General features: G+C 34.2%; 2 protein-coding genes across 5 annotated transcripts; both read left to right on the top strand.

Moving 5' to 3' along the window:
* Nucleotides 1-701: 701 nt before the first annotated feature.
* LOC135126269 (receptor-type tyrosine-protein phosphatase C-like) lies at nucleotides 702-11,603 on the top strand. 3 transcript variants are annotated; one of them, XM_064052187.1, is made up of 24 exons: nucleotides 702-895; nucleotides 1,878-1,985; nucleotides 2,045-2,196; nucleotides 2,251-2,428; nucleotides 2,483-2,812; nucleotides 2,865-3,125; nucleotides 3,172-3,273; nucleotides 3,326-3,622; nucleotides 3,673-3,908; nucleotides 3,961-4,215; nucleotides 7,758-7,951; nucleotides 8,119-8,499; nucleotides 8,559-8,715; nucleotides 8,762-8,840; nucleotides 8,895-8,971; nucleotides 9,021-9,155; nucleotides 9,211-9,485; nucleotides 9,534-9,669; nucleotides 9,720-9,930; nucleotides 9,984-10,117; nucleotides 10,163-10,288; nucleotides 10,337-10,470; nucleotides 10,522-10,657; nucleotides 10,717-11,603. In XM_064052187.1, the coding sequence occupies exons 1-24, from the start codon at nucleotides 760-762 to the stop codon at nucleotides 10,789-10,791; spliced, it is 4,305 nt and encodes a 1,434-aa protein (XP_063908257.1). In that variant the 5' UTR covers nucleotides 702-759; the 3' UTR covers nucleotides 10,792-11,603. The 3 variants fall into 3 exon arrangements, with proteins under 3 accessions (XP_063908257.1, XP_063908259.1, XP_063908258.1); XM_064052188.1 differs by lacking the exon at nucleotides 702-895 and adding an exon at nucleotides 943-1,104; XM_064052189.1 differs by lacking the exon at nucleotides 10,717-11,603 and having other exon boundaries at nucleotides 10,515-10,657.
* A 4,283-nt stretch (nucleotides 11,604-15,886) lies between these two features.
* On the top strand, nucleotides 15,887-21,793 carry LOC135126267 (uncharacterized). 2 transcript variants are annotated; one of them, XR_010280024.1, is made up of 12 exons: nucleotides 15,887-16,425; nucleotides 16,510-16,824; nucleotides 16,872-17,171; nucleotides 17,217-17,389; nucleotides 17,442-17,622; nucleotides 17,674-17,759; nucleotides 17,819-18,278; nucleotides 18,328-18,606; nucleotides 18,654-18,781; nucleotides 18,829-19,316; nucleotides 19,366-19,621; nucleotides 20,138-21,793. XR_010280024.1 is itself a non-coding variant. In XM_064052185.1 (11 exons), the coding sequence occupies exons 1-11, from the start codon at nucleotides 16,134-16,136 to the stop codon at nucleotides 19,478-19,480; spliced, it is 2,817 nt and encodes a 938-aa protein (XP_063908255.1). In that variant the 5' UTR covers nucleotides 15,887-16,133; the 3' UTR covers nucleotides 19,481-19,699. The 2 variants fall into 2 exon arrangements, 1 of the variants encoding a protein (XP_063908255.1); XM_064052185.1 differs by lacking the exon at nucleotides 20,138-21,793 and having other exon boundaries at nucleotides 19,366-19,699.
* The last annotated feature ends 2,127 nt before the right edge of the window (nucleotides 21,794-23,920 follow it).

Raw genomic sequence — 23,920 nt, 5'->3', positions numbered from 1 at the left:
AAGTATATCAACGGTAACCAAAAAAAAGGGGAATTCCCCGGAATTATCAAACAAATCGCAAGAGCATGTCTCGGTACAATTAAAAACTCTGAAAGGATCTTTGATTTTTATCTAAATTGTATTCTAATATATAGTTAGTTAGTGCAATAAACCAAACACAGAGCTAACTTTTTTAAAGAATTAGAATCCAAAAACCCAATACGGAGAACCGAAAGAATGCACATCTTAATAGGAATTTGAGAGCAATTATTATTAGGGCGAAATATTTTTCTTATTAATGAGATAGCGTGCTTAAAATTTGAGGACTAAGAGATCCATACCGACCACCTCGCCAGTGACCTCTACTACTCTGATCTGGTCTGCTTGGCGTTAATCTATCCTAGTCAACGCGATCAGACTGCCCGAGACACCTACGAACATGTTGGCATATGGCTAATGGAACTAGTTTTGAATTTTGAAAATTAACAATTAGGTTTTTGAATGAGTTATTTAGTACATTTGGGATATTGATTCAATGATTAGTTCATTGTTGCAAACTATCAATTTTGGAGCATCTTTTTTTGTGTTCTCAATATGATACCAAAGCCACAGTAGATCCAAAGCGTCGCAAAACCAATTGATAACAAAGAATGAGATAAAAATAGTACAGTATACAACTAAGTAGAGTTGATTTACCTCCTTATCTGATATCAGCTCATAAAAATTCAACAAATATATTACATTTCATCCAGTTATGTACGTTATGCTTGCAAACGAAACATGTGGTACTTGTTGTTCCTGGGTAGTTTGGCGAGAGCTGAAATTATTACGCTTACAACAGGAACAAATATAACGTGTGTCGCTACTGACAACAGCGTTAAGTCAACTGTTTACCTCAGTCCACCAATTAATTCAGGTAACTATAGTACGATTTGGCAAAAATAAATTAATTTTATTCACAGTTAGTAACATACAAATTTTCTGACCCCTAAAAGGTTGGAAAGTGAGCATGAACAAAATAGTATACAAACCTCGGCAAAAGTACCATTCCTGTGTCTCGAGAACTACCTACGCCTCTCGATAAACTATAGTTCTCTCGACAGAAATGGAAGACTTTCCGCCTCGGTATGTAATATACTATTAATTAATTTCAAAATACATCATTTCAATAATTTTGATGCTTATAAAACTAAAACAACAATAATACAGTCTCATCTTGTTTAATAATTTAGCCTAGATAAAGTAAAACTGATTATTATCATTTTAATTTTGTTGAGTAGACGATTTATTACTGATATGTACGTAGATAAGTAGAACAAAGAAGACTGATTGTGTTACACGTGTACAGATTGTTCGAAAGCGGCGTTAAGATTATTGTTGAAAAATTCTTTGACGAAGTCTAATAGGTCTACAGTTTATAGCAGTTATACACCCTATATATTTTTCTATACGTATTTCTGTGGAAAAAAGATCGCATTAAAAAATTCAAAACTCCACAATTTTTAAAGAAGTTGAAAACTATTGACAAAAAGACATCTGTGTTTGATATAATTTTATTCCTATTTAGTAATAATTCGAAAAGTGTACAAGAATAAGGGGTGACAGTTGGGACACCTTGTGATTTATCTTTTATTCACTAGTATGAAAATAAAGAAAACCAACGTCAAGCTACGAATTTCTATTGCAGACATTGACGCACGTTTATGTTATCACACCGTAAACCTTGTTTATATATTAATCACAGATAAGGAACCAACTGCCAGGACAAAATGTGATTAAATAACGTATGTCCTATCTACCCCTTTGCGTTTTCACCAAGCTCACACTTTTCATACTTCGACATTAATAAATATTAATTCCCCCCTCACAATATCACGAATTCGGTTGACGGTTTCCAGGTTTCATAAAACACCCGACTGAAATCAATGACTGGATTCACGATGATTGGGAAACGGTAAATTCGGTAAACATGAACCACAATCTAGTAATCGATAAACGCTGGGAAGGTATAAAATATATTATATAAAGAAAGTAGAACCAAAAAATTCACTGCATATGTCGCCAGGTTTTCAAATGCTTCACGAAGACACTGGTTACGCTCTAGATCAGAATTCCTTGTCGTTTTCCGTTTGTGTGACCGGAAACTTCTCCCTCAACGTCTTCACCTCAAATTTTTTAAAGGAAGGGTGGCTAGACGTTACACCACCGTACATTAACGTAAGCAAAAACGCTGATAAAATCGAGAATTTCCCCTAACCCTTGAATACCTAGTTCTCCACGAAGAACAACTCGTGCAGATGGTTCCACTACAGTCTCGTCAAACACGGTAACACCATCACGCTAATTTCGGCAGACAACGTAGAGAAGTTGTACAATGTGGATTTCGACCCGTACTGGATCTACGTCAAAGACCCAAATCGAAACACTACTTTCTGGAAATTACACAAATGTAACACTTGACAAACTAATTTCAACAAATTAAACTTAAAATCAATAATTATAGACAAGTTCAAAATGGCTACCATACCAACTCGAGAACAAGAAGAAACCAAACTGGCAGTCAATTTTACCGACAACCTATGCCTCTCGATGTACGTCTCGGTAGACACAAACTCCTACCTAGACATAATCCTAGAAACTAACACCAACGTCACTAAAAAAACAATCATCGGATTTAACGAAGACAACACATTAAAGGACTGGCAAAGAATCCAGCTCGAAGCACCGAGTTTCGGGGAAAGCAACATTTCGTTTTCCAGAGGCCTGATCAATGAAAAAGACCAAAAAGGCTACTGGGCAATCGACGAAATTTCTTTCTGCAGCAAAAACATCGGTAGAACTAAAACAATCTCGCCGTTGGTTTTATTCACCGAATTTATTTGCAGAAGTTCTCACCGCTTCGTCGCAAGATGAGGCTCCTGAAGACTACAGATGTGAAAGCTTAGAGCAGAAGGAGCAACTTGCCCAAGCCACAAACTTACACATGCTAAAATGCGATAAGCCGGGATTTTTGGGCAAGGACTGCAATGTTCCCTGTGACGTGGTACTAGGATCGTCGTACCCTCACTGCGAGAGTCACAAGATCTGCCAGGACGCGTCTTCGTGTTTTTGTAGTTGGGGCTATACAGGACAAGACTGCAACGAGAGTAAGGGAAAAATGTGATAGGAGCGGCTAATTATTTGTCTTTTTAGCATGTGGGAGTGGTACATGGGGCATGTTCTGCAAGAACAAATGTAGCGAGAAATGTGGGCGAAAATGCCATGGGTCTACGGGAAAGTGTTTGAGTCCGGAGGGTAAAAGTATTTGTCGCACTTTTTTTTATCTGTCTAAATTGACTATCTCTAGACCGCCTGGGCGAAACTCTACCCATAAATGTTACCATCACGGCAAACAAAACTATCATTTTTTGGCCAAGCATCGACAAAAAGCTTAAAGATGTGTGGTACGATGTCAAATTTGTGTGTGGGAGCAACTGGTGCAGAGGACAGGTAGTTGAAAACTACACCATCGGTATTCCTTCGGGAAATGAAGAAGTTTTTGAGTTTAAAAATTTTAAACCTCTTACGAAGTACCAAGCCAACGTAACTGTCTACGGGTTCAACAAATCGCTAGAGAAGCAGTACAAAATGATTAGAGCCGACAGTAAACCCGCTGGCATTTTTTAAAAAATATATTACATCTTCAATTTGTAGATGTCTATGTGATCAGAGACGTGTCAATTTTTAGTAGTACTTTTAGCAGTCTTTGGGTGAAATTCGGAGTCGCAGGTATGCCAGACAAAGATTCGTCTTACCGGCTTTGGTATCAGGAAATCGACTCCAAATCTCACCCAAACAACACCGAAAACGTATCTCGTTGTAAACTGTGGGACGGCTACATGTGCGCAAGAATTGACAACTTAAAAAAGGAAACGCTGTACGCTGTAGTGGTAAGTACATGCAACACTAAGACGATATACTTGACGAACGTTTCGACTATAGGTTGAGCGCATCAAAACACAAGATCAAACAGAGGCTTTGTCCGAAATATCCCTAGGCTTTACTAATGTATCCGGAACTGACGCTCCTGAAAATGTGAAAGTCGGGTGGGGTTCAGATGGTGAAGCTATCATTTCGTGGACCCGCCCGATGATCACAGATGAGCAAACACGAAAATTCCTGGTAGAGGTAAAATCCGCAGATAATGTTGTGAAGCATGTTGAGGTCAAGGAAAATCAAAAAACAGGCAGGTGCAAGGTAAGTTAATTTTGATCAAATTATCAAAAGGGAAAAATATTCCACAGTCAATTGTTGCTATTCCAGAGCAGAGATAAAGTCTGTTAATAATGACGCACATTTGACTTAAAATCTAACCTCGAATGTGTAAATTTAGGATATTTACGACTCGCAAATATGAAAACAGGGTCACAAGTTTCTTAAATGTAACTTTATTTTCCCGGATAACTAGATCTTTCTGAAATAAGGTGTTCTGAATCGTAAACTACTCGGTATATATTGGAATTTTAACGTGCACCGGAATAGGATGTCGAGTTCGAGCTACGAGCTAACGTTTTTCCATACCGACATCCGACACCGACACCAATCTGAACAGAGGTATATAAGAGAGAGAGAGAGAGATAAATTGGTGTGAATGTGTTAGTCCAAGATCCCAGGGCCCCCAGAAGTTATTTATTTTCTCACAAATTAAATGTATAGGATGCAGTCGGATTGGTATATACCTTGAATGTATGCATACCTGCTAGCTTGGGCCGACGGCGAATTTACAGGTACCAGGTGCTAAAGGTAGGTAAAAGCAGACTTACATTTCTCAAAATTTCAGTACTGATTTTTACGGTTGTTTTAGAAAATATTGTTGAAACTTAATAATTTAATTTAATGGTAAATTTAATAAAATATTAGTTTATTTTGCATGGTAAATTTCAAAATAATTCATTTAAATATGAATCATTATTATTATACAATAAGCTGTGATTTTTTGTCAATCTTCATTGTCATCATCATTGAAGTTTGATAACTCATCGTCAATCCAATAATGATATTAAGAAAAAATGGACAAAATACAAGTACCGCCCACCCACCCCTTTTCAATTGTGATGAATGCTTTATTCATCGTGAGGTGAACGGCGAAGTTTAGTTGCAAAATCCTCATTTCTCTACAAGACATTAACATATGAAATTCATGACAATTGAGATTGGGGTGGGTGGGTGGGGCTTAATCTTTGTTTTTTTTTTAATATATAGAGTTTTCTTTGAACAACAGGAAAGTTAAACATGTTTTAAGTTTCTTGTTGGGAAGAAAAGACTTCTTACATTAAGAAAAAATGGACAAAATACAAGCCCCGCCCACCCATACCTTCGCAATTGTAATAAATGCTTTATTCATCGTGAGCCGAAGGGCGGAGTTTGGTTGCAAAATCCTCATTTCTCCACAAGAAATTAACATATGAAATTCATGACAATTGAGATTGGGGTGGGTGGGTGGGGCTTAATCTTTGTTTTTTTTTTTTAATATATAGAGTTTTCTTTCAACAACAGGAAAGTTAAACATGTTTTCAGCTTCTTGTTGGGAAAAAAAGACTTCTTATGTTAAGAAAAAATGGACATAATATATGCCCCGCCCGCCCACCCCTTCTCTATTGTAATGAATGTTTTATTCCTCGTGAGCTGAAGGGCGGAGTTTAGTTGCAAAATCGTCATTTCTCTACAAGAAATTAACATATGAAATTCATCATAATTGAGATCGGGACGGGTGGGTGGGGCTTAATCTTTGTTTTTTTTTTTAATGTATAGAGTTCTCTTTGAACAACAAGACAGTTAAACATGTTTTCAGTTTCTTGTTGAGAAAAGAAGATTTCGTATATTAAAAAAAAATTAACGATCCGTTCGTAGTGATGACCGAATCTACCCATCCCTTTATCCTATACATTTTATTTGTGAGAAAATAAGTAACGTCTGGAATCTTGAGATAAGCGAAGACAAACACGTCGGAGGTCACCAATGTAGGTATGCGAAGAAAAAATGTTTGCTGCTTCGGTGCGTAATCGAACCGCACATATCCCGTTTGCCGGGCAGGAGCCTTGTCCACTAGGCTACCGAGCGACTGATCTTTACTTCGCTTACTCAGCTATTGTTGTGCCGCTAGAAATGTAATCATGACGCGCTGGATCGGCGGGACTCAATAACAAAAACGTAATTATTAAAACGACTAAGTAAATGAGAACGGGAATTAGCAGCAGAGTGCAACGATGATTATGATATTTCTGTATGATAAATAATCAAAAAACCAATCGTCATTAATCATCATTTTTTCAAAAAATACAAATGCAACGTATTTTTCGTTTTTATTATTTTTTAAGAGAAAATTAATGACTTCGCCGCGTATACGTGTTTAATTTATATAAATTGACAACGCAGAGTTAAAACTCCATCCGTGTGTCCCTGGGTAGACGCACTCTTTTTTTCATACACACTGCATTTGCACCAAAATGCGAAAAATTCCTTTCCAGAATGTGTATATTTTTCAAAACCTTGCATCATCAATTTAAAAACATATTTTTTATCGCTATTAACCGTATTGATCGATGATATATAGATTACATGTTGAGTGTCGTTTTTGAGACAACAAACATTCCACTCCCTCTTGCGAAATACTCTTCAAATGTGTTTACGAAGTAACTGCTAGTGAAAATTTTGCATTTATTGAAAAACATTTTGTGGTAAGCGAAGAACAATGTGCTGCCGCAGTGGGAATCGAACCACACGTCTCCCACATGTATTATATTCGTTTTATTTTAAAACCTTGATGAATGACACAAATATGAAAAATTCGCTTTGTTCAAAATACTCTTTGATCCAGTTAATCTTGGCATTGTTTATCAAGTACTTACAAAATATAAGCGATTGATAAATATTTGCAACAAGTGATCAGCGAACCGATAATTCTTTCAAAATGTTTATGAGTTGAGCATTAAAATTTTAGTGATACAATCCACACCTTATATCTTAAGTAGGCGTCAAGTTTATTTGCGATAGGATCTATAAGATAAATTAAAAAAATTCCAAGGTTTCTGTAAAAACCCAACTGAAGATATTGAAATAAGTTACACTTCAAAGGAAGTTAGGGATCGTATTTTCGTTGAAGATCCACCAACGCCGCAATTTATCTCAGAAATACATGTAATAATCCTGGAACAATCTCAGTAATTTGCAAAACTGTACCAAAGTACGAATGCAATTTTTTTTCTGGAAATTTAAACAAAATTATGACGGTTGTAAAATTAAATATAAATAGATCTAAAATATTGAAAGGATGATAAGATATGTGGCAAAAAATATTTATTTATCCCGTCACTCATAAACTCGTAAGCCGCCAATAATCCAAATTAATTGAAATTCATTATATGTACTAAAGTCATTTATTTTTTTTAAGTAAAAAGCGATACAAAATTAGAAACTTAAACAAGAGAACTTTTTACATTTACTTTTACTTACAAAAAATGACAACAAGGTTCAGTCGTGATTTTAGCGTTACTTTACATTTTATTTTTCAAAACGAGTGACGAAAGTGGCTGTTTTGTCACAAGTGTAGAAAAAGGGAAGGGACATCAGTTCTTTCCCCATCTTACTACCGAGAACAAAACACACTTTCGTCACTAATTTCATTTTCCTTATTGATTGAATTTTTTCGCTAAAGTCACGATTGATAAGTAAGGGAACATGCAAAGGTATGTACCTATGCATGCATCCCTTCGTTTGAACAATGATGTCTCTATTTGTAGCTTCCGGTAGAATACAATTCCTGGTACACAATATCAGTATGTGTACTTACGGAATACGAAGGGGAAAAGTACACAATAAATGCGACGTTTGTTCCCTTCAAGTTTCCGCTTTCATCAAATCGCCCCATAATAAAGATATGTGGTCAAACATGTCATTTACTGATCCCAAAACCCGAAAATCAAAAATACCAAAGGTAAGACGTTTCAAAAAACAACGCAGAAAATATTTGTTATTTAAACATTTATTTTTGTTATCTACGTGCGACAATATTTAACAAAAATTTCAGACGTAGTTTTTTTGATAAGCAAAAGTACGCAATAAATGTCCTCATTTTTGAGATAAAACTTACAATTTTTTTAGTTATTCCCAAATAGTGGGAGTTCCCGCCAAAAATAATTACACCAACATAATGAAATTGTTGGAGAGTAAATCAGATCTAGGAGAACACGGGTTGCTACGTTTGAACGTTACCGATTATGACGATAAATACTTCATAGCAGAGACAGGCACAGAGTCGATTTTCCAGCTGAACGGCATCAAAAATTACACACTACATTTTGTACACGAAAACAACGACGATTACTCCATTTATCCTAGACAAAATCTAGGGGAAAAAGAAGCAGACGGCAACCAAACGTTGTTATCATCAGTACCATTCTTAACATTATTTGTAACCATTTCTACCATTTTATTAGCGTTATTATCATTATTATTCTTACTGAAAAACGTTAAAAAACGAAGGTTCGTATGTCCGTTTTATGTTTGCAACATGTCTCACTACATCTCCGTTATTAATTTAGAACTAAATTCGATGAAGAAACCAAAATAGTAGGAGAAAAATTATTAAACCCTTCAAAGCAAGGTCCACAACAATTTACCAAGGTGGACGTCCGATTACTGGAAACCTACATCAAACAGGCGTTGCTCACCGGGAAGGACTTCATTGCACAATTTCGTGTAAGTAGCACCAATTTTTTTTTACTCAAACTAACACCCAACGTAGTCCCTCCCGGCAGCCAACAGACCCACGGTCCACGCCTTCCACAACAAAAACAAAAACAAGAACAACGAAAACATACCATGTAATCGAATTTGACCAAATAAAGCTTTTTTTTCAAAATTCGTATTTTTTTTAGATGACCATAATCGCGTCACTCTCGCAAAAATGGAAGGGCTGGGAGACGACGATTACATAAATGCGAGTTACATAGACGTAAATATGTTTGCCTTGTCAAAACCCGGTGTACCTTCTCCTATTATAGGGTCTCGATCGTCAACAAACTTACATAGCCGCTCAGGGTCCCAAATTTTACACTGTTCGTGATTTCTGGAGGATGATTTGGCAAGAGAACGTCCACATCGTCGTAATGGCGACGAATTTCATGGAAAACAAAAAAGTTGGTGTGTTTTATTGCAAACGAACGTAGCTAATTGACTGTTTTATGTGAGCAGAGGAAAAGCGCTGAGTACTTTCCCCAAAAATGCGGCGCTATTTTCGAGTGTGGCACACTCACGATAAAGTTAACGAAAGAGGAGGTTTACGAACACCACACTGTCAGAATTTTGGAAGTCTGTTACAAGCGAGCAGTCAGACAGATACAACACTTCCACTTGACGTGGAGTCCTGATAGTCATAGGCCTTTGTACCCGAACTGTATCGTACCTTTAGTGAAAACGATCCGCGCAATCCGCGAGAGTAGCGACCGGCCGATTTTAATCCACTGCAGGTAACAGTCCTGGACTTTACTCCGAAAGTACTAAAGTGATTGTTTCAGTTCTGGGTCCAACCGGACTGGAACTCTGATTTTGTGCGACTTAGCGCTCCAAATGGCACAGTCGAGCGACAGTGTGGACTTTTACTCGCTGCTAAAGACCATAAGAGATCAAAGACCCAACATGATCAGCAGCGAGGTAAAGTAAAACCTGCACTGAGATAAAAACTTTTGCAAAGACAGTTTCAGAAACAGTACATTCTGGCACACTTGGTCGTGCTCGAGTGCCTCATGGAACACGAAAACGTGTTCAAAAAGTCGTTCAGAGAGAACTTGCACTTGCCAGTGTTTAAGGAACAGTTGAACTACGTGGCGAGACTCGCGTGGCACGACGACGTCGTTGAGCACTGGGCGTCGAGACGCAGTAATTCCAGCAGCTACACGTTTTTAAATTATGCAGGTACTTTAAGGCCAAAAGCGTGCACTTTCCATTTACTTTGTCTAAAATTTAAGTGGACGGCTACAACACGAGCAAAAAATTTTTGACGGCGCGGTCGCCCTCCAAGCAACTGATTTCTAGTTTCTGGAAAATGGTGACCCAAGAGAAAATTCACTTGATTGTGCTGCTAGATCAGGAACAAGACAAGGTAAAGGAAATATTCGAAGTCCAGGTTTTAAACGCACCGTTGTAGATGTGGCCATACCAAAACGTGAGCAATAACACGCTTTGGTCAGTCAAAGAGGTCAAGTCGTGGAAAACCACCTACTGCGAACTCACGAAACTGTCGCTGAAGGTTTCCCGATTACCAACGAACAACGTATGAATAAATCGCGCGTTTGTAAAAATTTTCAACGTTGGGTTTTAGATTATACACGAACAAACGATTTGGTTGATCGAAATGGACAATTCCCAGCACTCCGAAAACACAAACTGGTTTCTTAACATCATAGACGATTTGAATAAACTCAGTGACTCGAAGCCCATTCTAGTGATGTGCCAGTGAGTATTTTGTCGGTTTTCCACCCAGTCTTGAAAATTTTTAGTTAACAGTGACGGTGTCAGAAAAAGTGGTATATTCGTTACTTTAGACTACGTAATCGAAAAATGCAAGAAAGAGTTCGAAGTGGACGTCTGCAACGCCATAAGAAACGTCAGACGGAGCGGCTTACCTTTCGTCCAGAACCCTGTAAGTTTGAATACAGAAGCGGCTTCACTTTAATGTCAAAAATATAACGTAATTTTCAGAATGAAATGGAATTTCTGTACTCGACGGCTCTACAATATTTACAGAAGTTTGACGCGTACGCTTGCATATTATAACCGTTATAATACATCTTAAAATGACACGAAGCACGGGCTGCAAAGGATACGAAGACAATTGCAGCCGGTCCGGGCACAAAGCTGTCAGACTTCCGGAAGGAGGCAGCTTTTAAGGAAAATACTCTCTAGGCTTGTGCTGGCCGCTCCTTTGCAATAATTTCAGATATTATAGTTTAAGCTTTGTCTGTTATTGCTATACTAGAATCGCCGAAAGGGAAAGTCGCGTCTGACCAAAAAGAACGCTAGGTTCGGTGTTTGATCGCGTGATTTTATTCGGCGGTTCAAGTATAGTTTAATAATAAAACCCACTACGTGAAGAAATTTGAAGCGTATGACGATTTTCGTAATGACGTCATTGGTGAAAAGCCGAAGAAGAGGGACACGATTTTAACCCAACTTTCGTATTTCGACATCAACTAGAATCACGCGTTTTTGTTGTTTGTTTGTGTTTGTTTTTAGACTTACTGTGAACTTATTCATAGACCTAAGTGTTTTTCTTTTATCTATATACTTAATGTTACTCTGATAGTCTGAATAAGTTTGATAAGACACTTACAGGCTAGATGGTTTTGTGTAAAACTGCACAATAAATTGAACCAGTGGTGGATCGTGAGGTTTAAGCCGATATTAATATTAATATTAATAATAATAACCTTTACTTTCAACAGGTTAATAACGCAATTACAGAAAATATAAACCAAAGTAAACTTAATTTACAATCAAGAATGTGTACAAAATAAAAAGAAAACAAAAAAAACAATAAATGTAGCAAAATAATTAATAAATATAAAATAAAATAGTTAACAGTTTAACACATTTGTAACATTTCTTCTTTTGAGTCAATGCTCATAAATAACTTAAGATCATCCTCTGCAAAGAAAAGCGTTTCAGATGAAATAACACTCGCCAGGTCGTTGATAAAAATCAAGAATAACGAAGGTCCCAGATGGATTGGAGCCCTGAGGCACTCCAGAAGTTGGTTTAAAAGTGTGAGACTTATGATTTCGATATTTGACATATTGCACATGGTTAAATAGGTATGATTGAAATAATTGCAAGAGATAATCTGAAAAACCAAAATATTTAAATTTATCAATCAGAAAAAAAAATATCTGTCCGATCAAAAGCCTTTTTTCTTTTTTAAAATAAGTGATTGTCTAGTGTAAAGACAACATTGAGCTCTATGGGGAAGAACCGGCCATTTTTGTTTAAAATTTACATTTATCAAAATATTTGCTTTTTAAAAAAATATTGAATAAACAAAATACATAACGTGAAACTAGGCAACCCTATTTACAAAGGATCCGTTTCAATCATTGGTTGAGTTTGACACAGCAGAGAACCTTGCAGTTATTTTTATGTTTTAGCAGCATTGTGCTCTATTTTCTATTAAATTTGCATATTTTTAGTCACAATTTTGGTAGTTATTTTTTACTTTTACTTTTGACAATAATAAATAATCGAAATTTGAAAAAATCGAAAAAATAAAAATTGGAAAATCGAAAATTTAAAAATCGAGAAATTGAAAAATCGGATCATTGGAAAATAGAAAAGTTAAAAAAAAAGATGGAGAATCGAAAATTTTAAAAATCCCGAAAACTGAAAAATTGAAATATAGAAGAACCGAAAACCCGAGACATCAAAAATCTAAAATTTTAAAAATTGAAAGATTAAAAGTTGAAAAATTGAGAAATCGAAATATAAGGCAGCCGAAAATTGAAAAATCGAAAGTTTAAAAACGAAAAACTGAAAATCGGGAAATCCAGAAGTCGAAAAATCGTACGCTTATAAAATCGAAAAATTGAAAAATCAAAATCCTGAAAAATCGAAAAATTGAAGAATTGAAGAAGTGAAAAATGGAAACTTTGGGAAGAAATGGGAAAATAAAAAAAAAAGATTACGTCAGAAATCGGAAGACTGAAAATTTAGAAACGTCAAAATTTGAAAAATTCAAAAATTGAAAAATCGAAATATTTAGAAATCGTAAAATTGAAGAGGATAAAAATTGAGAAATTGTATCATTGAAACATCGGAAAATTGAAAAATCGAAAAATAAAAAATGGACAAACCGAAAATTTGAAGAATGGAAAAATTGAAAATGCCCAAACTTGAAGTACTGAAAAATTGAAACGTCTAAAGTAGAAAAATCGAGAAATCTAAAAGCCGAATAATCTCAATAATGTATTTATACCTAAACCACAAGTTCAGGATTATGCTATAGACAAAACTGTGGAACTTCCTTGTCCACTTTGTGTATCTTATATCTGGAAATCTAACCTTGAAGCGTTATATTCTGCCTCGATACCTTTGGCTAGGAAAAAATACGATCAACTGCAAGGACTGAAGTTGTTCGTGTCGGAGGAGTTTCAGTCATTTTAAGTTAAGTTCTGTTAATAATAAACTGAGGAATGAACGAAAACAATTTCAGTATTAATAATTTTATAACTCTTCCGTAATGTAGTCTACTATTTTATATAAACAAAGACAATTTGTAAGTATATTTTATTTTCCAAAATTCTGAAAATAGGCCTCCTTTTAACATTTATTTTAAATTGTTGCAATTAGAATCAAGTTTTTTGAGAATATGCACCAATTTAGAAGCTTCTGATTCAAGACGACGTAATCTGCACCACAGTACAAATAAATTTTGTTTATCAACACATTGCGTGTATAAAAAAATAAATTTCGTAATTCCATAAATCAGTAAATAAATTTGGAAAAACCCACGTTCTATTTACTTTAATCAGTAATCTACCGTCAAACATTTACACAACATGATTCACATTCTTATGCGTTTGTTTACCTTTGTGCGCATTTAACTAAGTTCAGACCATTTTAGGCCAGTGCCGATAATTTTTGAGCACAAAAAAAATTAGAACAGGATGATACCCATTGCAAAAGAAAGAAAATATAACAAAAATAAAAGGAAAGATAATTTACGGGCGATCTGAGGTCGGGAAGTGGAAGAGGGGGAGCTTTTAAGGGTAGAAAACGGTTTATCACGATTTCCGGCAAAACTACAAGTCCTATCGCAAAAAGTTAAATAGCAAAGTTATAGATAATAAAAAGATTTACAACTTTTGTATTTACACTTTCTTTACATAACCTCAAAATTTATGCGAAAAATGCAAATAACCGAGTTTTTGGTTTTTTATTTTTATCTCCCACAAAAAAATTTTTTTTTTCGCGAAATTTGGTGAAAACTTACCTATTTATGTCCCAAACTCACTGTAATTTTATTCAAAATATTTATTTTTTCGCCTTATTTTGATTTAATATCGAAAAGCTACCCTAATTTTCAATCGAAAATTCTCACGTCAAAATGTTTGCTTTTTGAAAAAATCCGTGTGCTTTTGTTCGTTGAAATATCTAGTTTCTGATGGTGTAAAGAAAAGTATACATTACTATGGCAAATTTTCACAGGAAATCCAAAAAAACGAAACAACTCGAATTCGAAAATTTTTTTTAATCATGTAAAATTTTGAGATATTTATTAAAATTTACACTTTAATTACTCGAAAAACGTAAGATTCCATGTTACACTGATAAACCAAAAAATTGAAAATCCATGAAACAAACGCCTTCTGTTGGTGGGAGATTTGTCAATATGAAAGATGATTTAATTCTTGCCAATTGATTTTCGAAATCTTAATTGATTCAAGGTTATATTGTCATTTATACATTTATAAATATATTTGATTAATTGTAATCCATTTTTTGCGATATCTTCTTTGTTTGCATGTTTTTTATAAAAAATATTGGCCAAATTTGACAAATTTTTATCGTCTAACTAGCAGACCCAGGAAACGTTGTTTTGCCATATAAATTATTTCTAGTGAATATTTTAGTAGATAAATAAAAAATTAAATTAAAATAAATAAATAAATTATAATTAAATTAAATTATAAATTATACATAAAAATTTACACACACTGTGACACTAGAATTTTATATACTTATTAGAAGACAATGAATTTATGATGTTTTTCTTCAATTGATTCAAAAGGACCAAAAAATCAATATCTTGACCCACAATTATGACAGTTTTATTAGTATCTATGGCACTTTCTATGACGATCTTAATTATGTCAGCATCAGCATCTTCTTCTGCTTGTTTACAGGAAAATCCTTGTGACTGTAGATTCCAAAAGTTTCTTTTAAATAAGTCAATTTGTCACGATTCTCTTCAACTAACTCAGCCTGCACGTGTATTTTTATAAACAATGTTGTTCATTCTTCTGATTGGCTAAAATTTTCCGTAGGCCATTCAAGTATATAAGTTATCTTAAAATAGCAATAAATAGGCACCTATGCATATTATTTAAAAATTATCCTACAACTTTAACAAAATATTGTAGATGTCTTATAAAGTATTAAGTTTATTAACTTATTTGGTTGTTAATTATAGTAGTATATATCGATTTGCAACTTTTTAATTTATCAATGTAACATGGAATCTTACGTTTTTCGAGTAATTAACGTGTAAATTTTAATAAACAGCTGCAAATTTTACATAATAATTAAGAAACAACTTTTTGAATTCGAGTTTCTTCGTTTTTTTGCATTTCTTGTGAAAATTTGCCGTAGTAATGTATAATTTTTTTACACCATCAGAAAGTAGAGATTTCAGCGAACAGAAAGCACACCGATTTTTTTAAAAAACCAAATATTTTGACGTGAGAATTTTCGATTGAAAATTAGGGTAGCTTTTCGATATTAAATCAAAATAAGGCGAAAAAATAAATATTTTGAATAAAAAAAATTACAGTGAGTTTGGGACATAAATAGGTAAGTTTTCACCAAATTTCGCGGAAAAAAAAATTTTTTTGTGGGAGATAAAAATAAAAAACCAAAAACTCGGTTATTTGCATTTTTCGCATAAATTTTGAGGTTATGTAAAGAAAGTGTAAATACAAAAGTTGTAGATCTTTTTATTATCTATAACTTTGCTATTTAACTTTTTGCGATAGGACTTGAAGTTTTGCTGGAAATCGTGATAAACCGTTTTCTACCCTTAAAAGCTCCCCCTCTTCCACTTCCCGACCTCAGATCGCCCGTAAATTAATTTTCCTTCTGTTTTTGTTATATTTTCTTCCGTTTCCAATGGGTATCATCCTGTTCTAATTTTTTTTCACTTTTTACCATTTTCAAAGGCTTCGGCACTGGCCTATTGTTCTTGACGAAAATGACTACTTCTATTTAGTCAATTAGATTTTTTTCGAAAAATTACGTTGGCCAAACCGTCAAGACATACGTATTTCCACGATTGCAAATATTTGCACACTCGCAAATCATACTGATAAAATGTAGAGGTTTACTTAAACTTCCTCAAGTTAGTCAGCATGTCTGTGCGTTTGTGCCTGTGTTATATTTTTATTGCCACATTTGCGATTCACGGAAATGAAAACGTGTTTAGTTCGGTGGCTGCCGATGACAAAATTAATGCAAGTCGTTGCAAAGGTTCCGATACTAGCGTTGGCGAGCTGAGTTGCCACAAAAACCCACAAAATCTAGCAACGTGCGACCTCACTCAAGATCGGGACACAAAAAGCGGCTTTGTGTTATGTGCCGGAGAAAACGGATGGGAAGAGAAACAGGACTATCTGTCAAACATAAACGACGAACTATGGAAAGGTACAGCATGTTTGTTTAAACGTGACTACCGAGAATTGCGCGCCAAAGATTTTAAATTTCATGAATGAACACATTTTTTTTAAGATTTGCCAATTTTCGAAAATGAGCTGGACGTAAGTGGCTTGGAATTAAACGCGATGTACCTTCTCTTTGTATGCAGTCAGGGTGATTTTACGTTGGATGACATCGTCGTGATAAGTAGCCACCCCGATAAGTTATCCGACGATCTACTAATTGAATGCAAAAACTGGAACGACTATACGCTACAGAGGTTGGATGGTGAATTTCGAATACGAGATGGCAAAAGTAGGGTCAAATATCTACCTGTGGCTAGTCATGACAAACCACACCTTTCAACAAAATCAACAAAATCAAAATCTTTCTGGAAACTGCAAAAAAGCAAGTGAATTTGACGAGTTTAATTTAAAACGGACACTTTTTTGTAGAGACAGTTATAGAAGCTGACAAGCAAAATAGCCATTCGTGCGTGATCAAGACAAATTACCACGGAAAATTAATTTTGAGCATGTTTGTGTATCTTGGAAGTGGAAGTATTTTAAATGTTACGGTAGCATCCGGTGGGGGAAGCATTTCTACAATTTTTCAAAATCACTCTCGGTGGACGAAACATGAACTCACATTTTGTTCCGATGAACAAACAAATGTTACTATTGGCCGAAAATTCGACAGTTCTTCTTCTAATAATCGGCGGTATTGGGCTATAGATGAAATTAAATTTTTCACAGGTAGATAACTTAATTTTGTTTTCGAGTCATTGTGGGGTATTTTAGGCAGCGCCGGTTCCATTGATTACAGTATAAGAAGAGAACCTAAAAACCCAGTCGTGCTGGAAGCCCCAGTACTGGAACACATTTCTGATAACTCCATAACCATACGTGTCAAGAGCTTTACGTACGCTCCCCTCCAGCCGAAGCAACGAAAATGCATAATCCAGTACAAACAAGTAAAAATTGACATTAAAGGTGTTGGTTCTTGTAATTTTTAATACTTTTCAGGAAAACGAAGTCGATTTTAAAAATTTTAAAATATATAATAGCTCCAAAGACCTACTTTCCAAATCGTTTGTGATCCGAAGTGTTGATACAATAAATTCCCGGTATAAAATACGAATACTATTAATTAGCTCATATCGCTACTACTCAGATCAAAGAATACCTGAGCTGATCACACCCAGAAGTAAGGTGTCCACTTGTAACTTTTTTTCATTTTGAATGTGATTACTTTCAGAATTACACTTCTCCCAAGTAACAAACAACAGCTTTAGATTAAGATGGTTTCCACAGAAAAACGAAATATTCCGATATCAGTTATCGGTATGCTTTAACACACACTTGCCCTGAATTTACATTTTAAAAAAATGGTCACATTTCAGTGTACACAATCGTTCTGCCAGCATACTGAAACAAGTGTGCTTTCCGATTCTGTCAAAGAACACTTAAAACCTTCAACAAACTGCACAATATTGGCCTACACTTTTGAAAGTAAGGCACGACAGTTTTATGACGAAGTCAGTGTTACCACACTTGCAGCCACGACCATTGACGACAATGAAATGCCTGATAATATTACCTACGACCAGAATAAAACAGTGATTTCGTTCAAGGACTGCTCAAAATTTAGTGGACCCATAACTTACACTTTTATGTATGAGTGCGTCAGCGCTTGGTGCGAGAACAATGATGGTAAGAGTTTTACGTACCACATGGAAGTTTACAAAAAAAATATTGAAAGGGATATAGCGTTACAAGCGTTTACAAATTACAATATAACAGTAACAGCGGCAAGAATAAATGATCAGTCAAAAATATACGAACTTCAAACTGCTCCAGACAGTATGCAACTCAAAGTTAAAATCTACAAAAGTATAACATAATTTTGTAGCACCCAAGGAAGTTCGAAACTTGACAATTGACTGTCGGAGTAGTAGTACCGTCCGGTTACGATGGTTACCACCGGACCCACCAACCGGTCAAGTGTCAAGATACATTATCTCTCAAGGGAACTCAAAAATACCACTAGATAATGACAACCGTGACACTTTCGTTTCTACAAACATACTACTAGAAGCTAACGTAACTAATATTGAGGTTCGAGCCAAAAATCGAAATGTCGAAAAATCGGGAGCCCCCAAGTCTGTTGAACTCTCCTCTGTGCCCCTGGGTTAGCTACACAACCATTTATTCTTATAAATATTTATTATGTTTTAGTAAAAGACATTCTGCAAAATTTCACTGTAGTACCATCTCCAAAAATATCATTCAGGTGGCACCGCCTAAACAACCTCTCAATTCAGGTCCAAAACGAAATTCTACAAGATTCCAACGGCGAATTTAACGTAAGTCAATTCAATCAGTTTTTGTAAAATGTTCAACGATTTTTCAGATTTCAGTTGGCAGAGAAGACAAAGTGAAGTTAGTCGTGTCGAGTGTAAACTGTCAAAGCGAACAAGTAACTATTGAAGTGGAAACGAAGCCTCCAGAGTTTAATTTGTCGGGGAACCCTATTATAAAAGTATGGTCAGAAACAAACTATGAGTTACACGTACCGACACCAGATGGTGCTACAACCGAAAGCACAAATTTTACTATTTTAATTAACCCTGACGATGTGAACTCCAAATGGACTGTACCAAACCTACAAGAACAAAATGGTTACGTTAAAGCACAAATCCCTCCTAATGTAGCGGTTTTTCTGAAGAACCAATCATACGAAATGTTTCTTCAAGATGTCAAAAGTGGTGAACCCTATCCTTTGCTTCTGCGACGTTCGAACACCGAAGAAGACTGGAGCTCCTTTCGAAAAGTCACTAGTTTATGTTTAATAATAATTAATGCAGTCACTTTAACTTGCTTGGGATATCTTATTCTGGCGTCTGTTGTTACACTTTAGGTGACACTCGAGTCTATGGGTGTGTTTTAGGTACATCTATGAAAAATACCCGTTCAACTTAAATAGGGAGGCACGTCACCGACAAGAAGGTTATCAGATGGCGACTTTAACGCACTTTCCGAACATTATAAAAGGCAGAGCTTGAAACAAGTTCGGAAGAAACTAGATTAGATCCAGGGTTTTTATGATTTTCTCCATGTTTCGAATATTGTCCCAAGAGCTGTATCAAAGGACAAAGGCTATCCCTCCTGGGCCTCCAAATGATATAAATACGTAATGACGACCTGTTAGTACAGTATTTCATTAGTAGAACCTTGTGAAAGTGAAAACAAACTCCGGATCATAGAAAAACCTTTTAAATCTTTTTTGAAGTATTATTATTTTTTTGACTTCTCTTAATTCCATAGAAATTTCCTAGTAACGATTATAATAATAATAATAATTTAGTTTCGTATTTTTGCACTTAAATTGCTTATACACGTCATTAAAATATACCTATACATGAAGTATTATCTTAATTACAACTTTACACAAAATTCTTATGACAAAGATTTTAGTCAGACATAAAAATTCTTCGTAATTGTAGAAAACCTTTTTAATTAAAAAATATTTCATAAAGCTTTTGAATCTAGGCAATGTCAAGCTTTTCACCGATTCTGGTACTTAGTAGACAGACAATTAGGTCCAATTTGACACTTTTTTAAACGATGATAGGGTGTAATTATTTGTGATTTGTTTCGTGTATCATCACCGTGAAAACAGTTATTGCAATCGTATTTACTTACATATATTTTCTTTTAAGGGGGAACGCTAGACGAGAGACAAGTTTGAATTGGGCGCCATTTGTTGCCTTAAACGCAACCAGCAATTCTTTAATTTACCTGACGCGCTGGGATAGACGACTACCAGACGTGGGTCATAAAAGTATCCTAAACCGATAATGCAGAGTAATGATAATTTATGACCGGCCCACAACATACCTTCAGCACAGAATAATCATTTCTCGTATTCTTTTGACATATTAATTTTAATATTCGAGATAATTATTATATTATTCAAACACAATTTAGACACTGCAGAGCAAACAAGGCTTATCAAGCCCGTCTATTACTTTATTCGCCTAAATGTATTATTAATACCGTTTTCAAATTACACCAAAAATTGAAAAATCGGAAACTTAATAATTGAAAAATTGAAACATTTTAAATGAAAAAAATCGGTAAATCGAGAAATTGAACAATCTAAAAATTAAACAATTTATAAATCGAAGAATTGGAAAACCAAAAAATCTAAACCGAGAACTTAAAAAATCGAATAATCGAGAAATCAAAACATCAAGCAAAACAAAAAAATTAACGGAAAATCTAAAACTTAAAAATTGAAAAATTGAAAAACCGAGAAATCGAAACATCAAAAAATGGAAAAATTGAAGAACCGAAACATTGCAAAATCTCAAAACTGAAATACTGAAAAACTGAAAAATGGAAGGAAAATTGAAAAATCGAAAAAGTGAAAAAATTCAAAACTGAAATCTTGAAAAACTGAAAAATGGAAAGAAAATTGAAGAATCGGAAAAGTGAAAAAATCCAAAACTGAAACATTGAAAAATCCAGAAATCGAAAAATTGAAAAATCACAATTGAAGAAAGAATTGAAAAATCAAGCAATAGAGAAATGGGAAAATCAAAAAATCAGTTAATCGAAAAATTGAAAAATCGAAAAATTTAGAAACGTCAAAAATTGAAAACTGAAAAATAAAAAAATTAAAAATCGTAAAACTGAAATATCGTAAAGTTAATAAATTGAAAAACTGAAAATTTTTGAAAAAAAAATCGTATCAAAAACTAAAAATTCAAAAAATCGAGAAATCGAACAATCAAAAAATCAAAACATTGAAATCCCAGTAAGTTGATAAATAGGAAAATTTAAAAAACAAAAATTTTAAACATCCAAGAATTGAACAACAAAAAAAATCTAAGCCTGAAAACTCAGAAAATTGAATGATCGAAAACAAAAAATCTAAAATTTAAAAATCATGGAACTGAAAAATCGAAAAGTCGAGATAGTGAGAAATCTAAAAACCTAAAACTTTAAAAACTGAAAAATTAGAATATCGAAACATTTAAAAACCGAGAAAACACAATATCAAAAATTTGAAAAATTGAAGAAACGAAATATTGCAAAATTCCAAAGCTGAAATATTGAAAAACCTAAAAATGGAAGGAAAATTAAAGAATCGAAACAGTGAAAAAATCCCAAACTGAAACATTGAAAAATTGAGAAATGGAAAAACGGAAAAATCAAAAAAATTGGTCTAAAGAGTTTAGACAGCACTTCCCTCGCTATCGGAAACGTGACGACTGCATGCCTATTATGTTTTTTTTTCACATTAGATTTCAAAGCATTTGGTTTTGTAGTTCCTGATTAAATCAATAAAATAAATTTGCGCATTCATTAAATTTTTTGAGTCACCCTGTATATCCGAATCCAAAAAATATGAATGGAATGATAAATTACAAGAAGAGACTCATCATATTTTGTAAATTTTAAATAGGATTATGCGACAAACTTTTGAGCTGACGTAATCAATTTTTTGGAGGGGATAAGCAAATATATTTTGAATAAAAATTTATTATGCTCTTTATAACCTTAAAACATTTGCAAGATTTCAAAGCTTTAGGTTCTGTAGTTCCTGATTAAATCAATAAAATAAATTTGCGCATTCATTAATTTTTGGGGTCATCCTGTATATGCAAATCCAAAAAACATGAATGGAATGATAAATCACAAGAAGAGACTCATCATATTTTATACAATTTAGATAGGATTTATTCAGCAAAATTTTGAGGTGACGATATCAATTTTTTAGAGGGAATAACTAAATATATTGTGATTAAAACGGTCCTGGTTTAATAAGAAAAAAATATTGTTCGTCTATAAAACAAGCTCGTCTTAGACAAAGTATTCGTAAAAAAGTATGTCGTAAAAAAATTTACGTATGCTGGTCCCGACTGCGATTATGGTTTAAATATTTTTTAGAAAATCCTGTCATGGATGTAGAAACATTTGTGACAGCCAAAGAGGTTTTTTTAAGAAAATTATCTTTGAATTTAGACCAAACTGAAATAGACACTAGGCAACAGGCACATTTGGGCAAAAGAAAGAGAAATTAGGGTTACGGCTTCAAATTTTGGACGTATTTACAAACTTAGACCGACTACAGCAATAGCTAAAACTGTGGAGTCTCTGTTGTATAGTACATTTAGAGGTAATAGCCATACATACTATGGACAACAAAGTGGGGAAAAAGCTGTCAAATGTTTTGAAATAAATAAAAATATAAAAACTGAACGGTGTGGCTTGTTTATTTCAAAACAATTTCCTTACTTGGCTGCTAGTCCAGACGGGGTTCTAGAGAATAGGAGTGCATTAGTCGAAATTAAATGCACTTCAAAATCGCAAAATTTGTCTCCCGAAGAAGCGGTTAGAAAAAAAATAATCAAATTTTGTACATTGACAGACAGAGAATTGAAAGTAAAAAAAAATCATGATTACTACTTTCAAGTCCAGGGACAAATGCTTGTTACGGGTATTTCACAAGTTTATTTTGTTGTATGGACACCCAAAGGAATAAATATAGAAAAAATTTATAAAGACGAAAAAATATATGTAAAAAGATGGCAGATAAACTTGGCAGATTTTACTTTGGCGCATTATTGCCCGAAATATTTAATTGATTCAAGAAGAAAGAGGAACCTGCCTTTGCGAGAGATTTTTTTAAATAAATAAAATTTGTTTCTATTTTTTTATGTACTTTAATAATTTAGTACATTTTTCATCACCAAGACTTGCATATTTTTATTATAAATATATTCTGAAAATGATCTCTCGGCAAATGAAAACATATACGAACACTTTTTTCGAGTAAACAATGAAGGGAGAAGTTACTGGGCGTAGGGCTTTTTTAAAACACCTCCTTTCTGGGATAAGTAGTAGATACACTTAGCTACTTATACGTGTTAAACAAAAGCTGTATTTTATATATTTTTTATTATTATTATAAATATGTCTATTAGTTTTATTAATTAACAAAGCAAAATATATATTAACAATAATATTACAACGAATTTTTAGTAATCATGTGTATTGAATTCAGGATCCTGAGTGGAGTAAAAATATTATAGTTTCCCAGTTTTAATTCGGTTTTATGATAGTACCTCATTGCGTAAAAGTTAATTTCCTTAACAATAGATTACTAGGGCCGGTCCTGGCGGCTTGTTATAAAACTGAGTTCCTTGCCATAAATTAGAAAAATCAGCCGAGAACTGTAACAATCAGCTTATGGTAGACCAGGCGATAAGGGTTTTACCTGGAAAGTCGCTTCCGTAAATTTTAGTGGCGCTCCTGTCGGCAAAGTACTGAACTAACTGCTCAAATTCTGTCGAATTGATACCCATTTTTTTCAATAATTGTTAGTTTTTGTTAAAAACTCAGCTAACCAATAGATCATTAATTTTCCTCTGATATTCCTGTTAAAATTATTTGACGTATTTTGCATTAATTTGTGGTGTATTTTGATTTTAATA

The sequence above is a fragment of the Zophobas morio genome, unplaced genomic scaffold (assembly GCF_036711695.1).
Source record: "Zophobas morio isolate AGI-343-1 ecotype UQ-CSIRO unplaced genomic scaffold, CSIRO_AGI_Zmor_V1 ptg000010l, whole genome shotgun sequence".
NCBI lineage: Eukaryota > Metazoa > Arthropoda > Insecta > Coleoptera > Tenebrionidae > Zophobas > Zophobas morio.
Note: the sequence above shows the minus strand (reverse complement) of the source record. Positions and strands in the feature narration are given on the sequence as shown.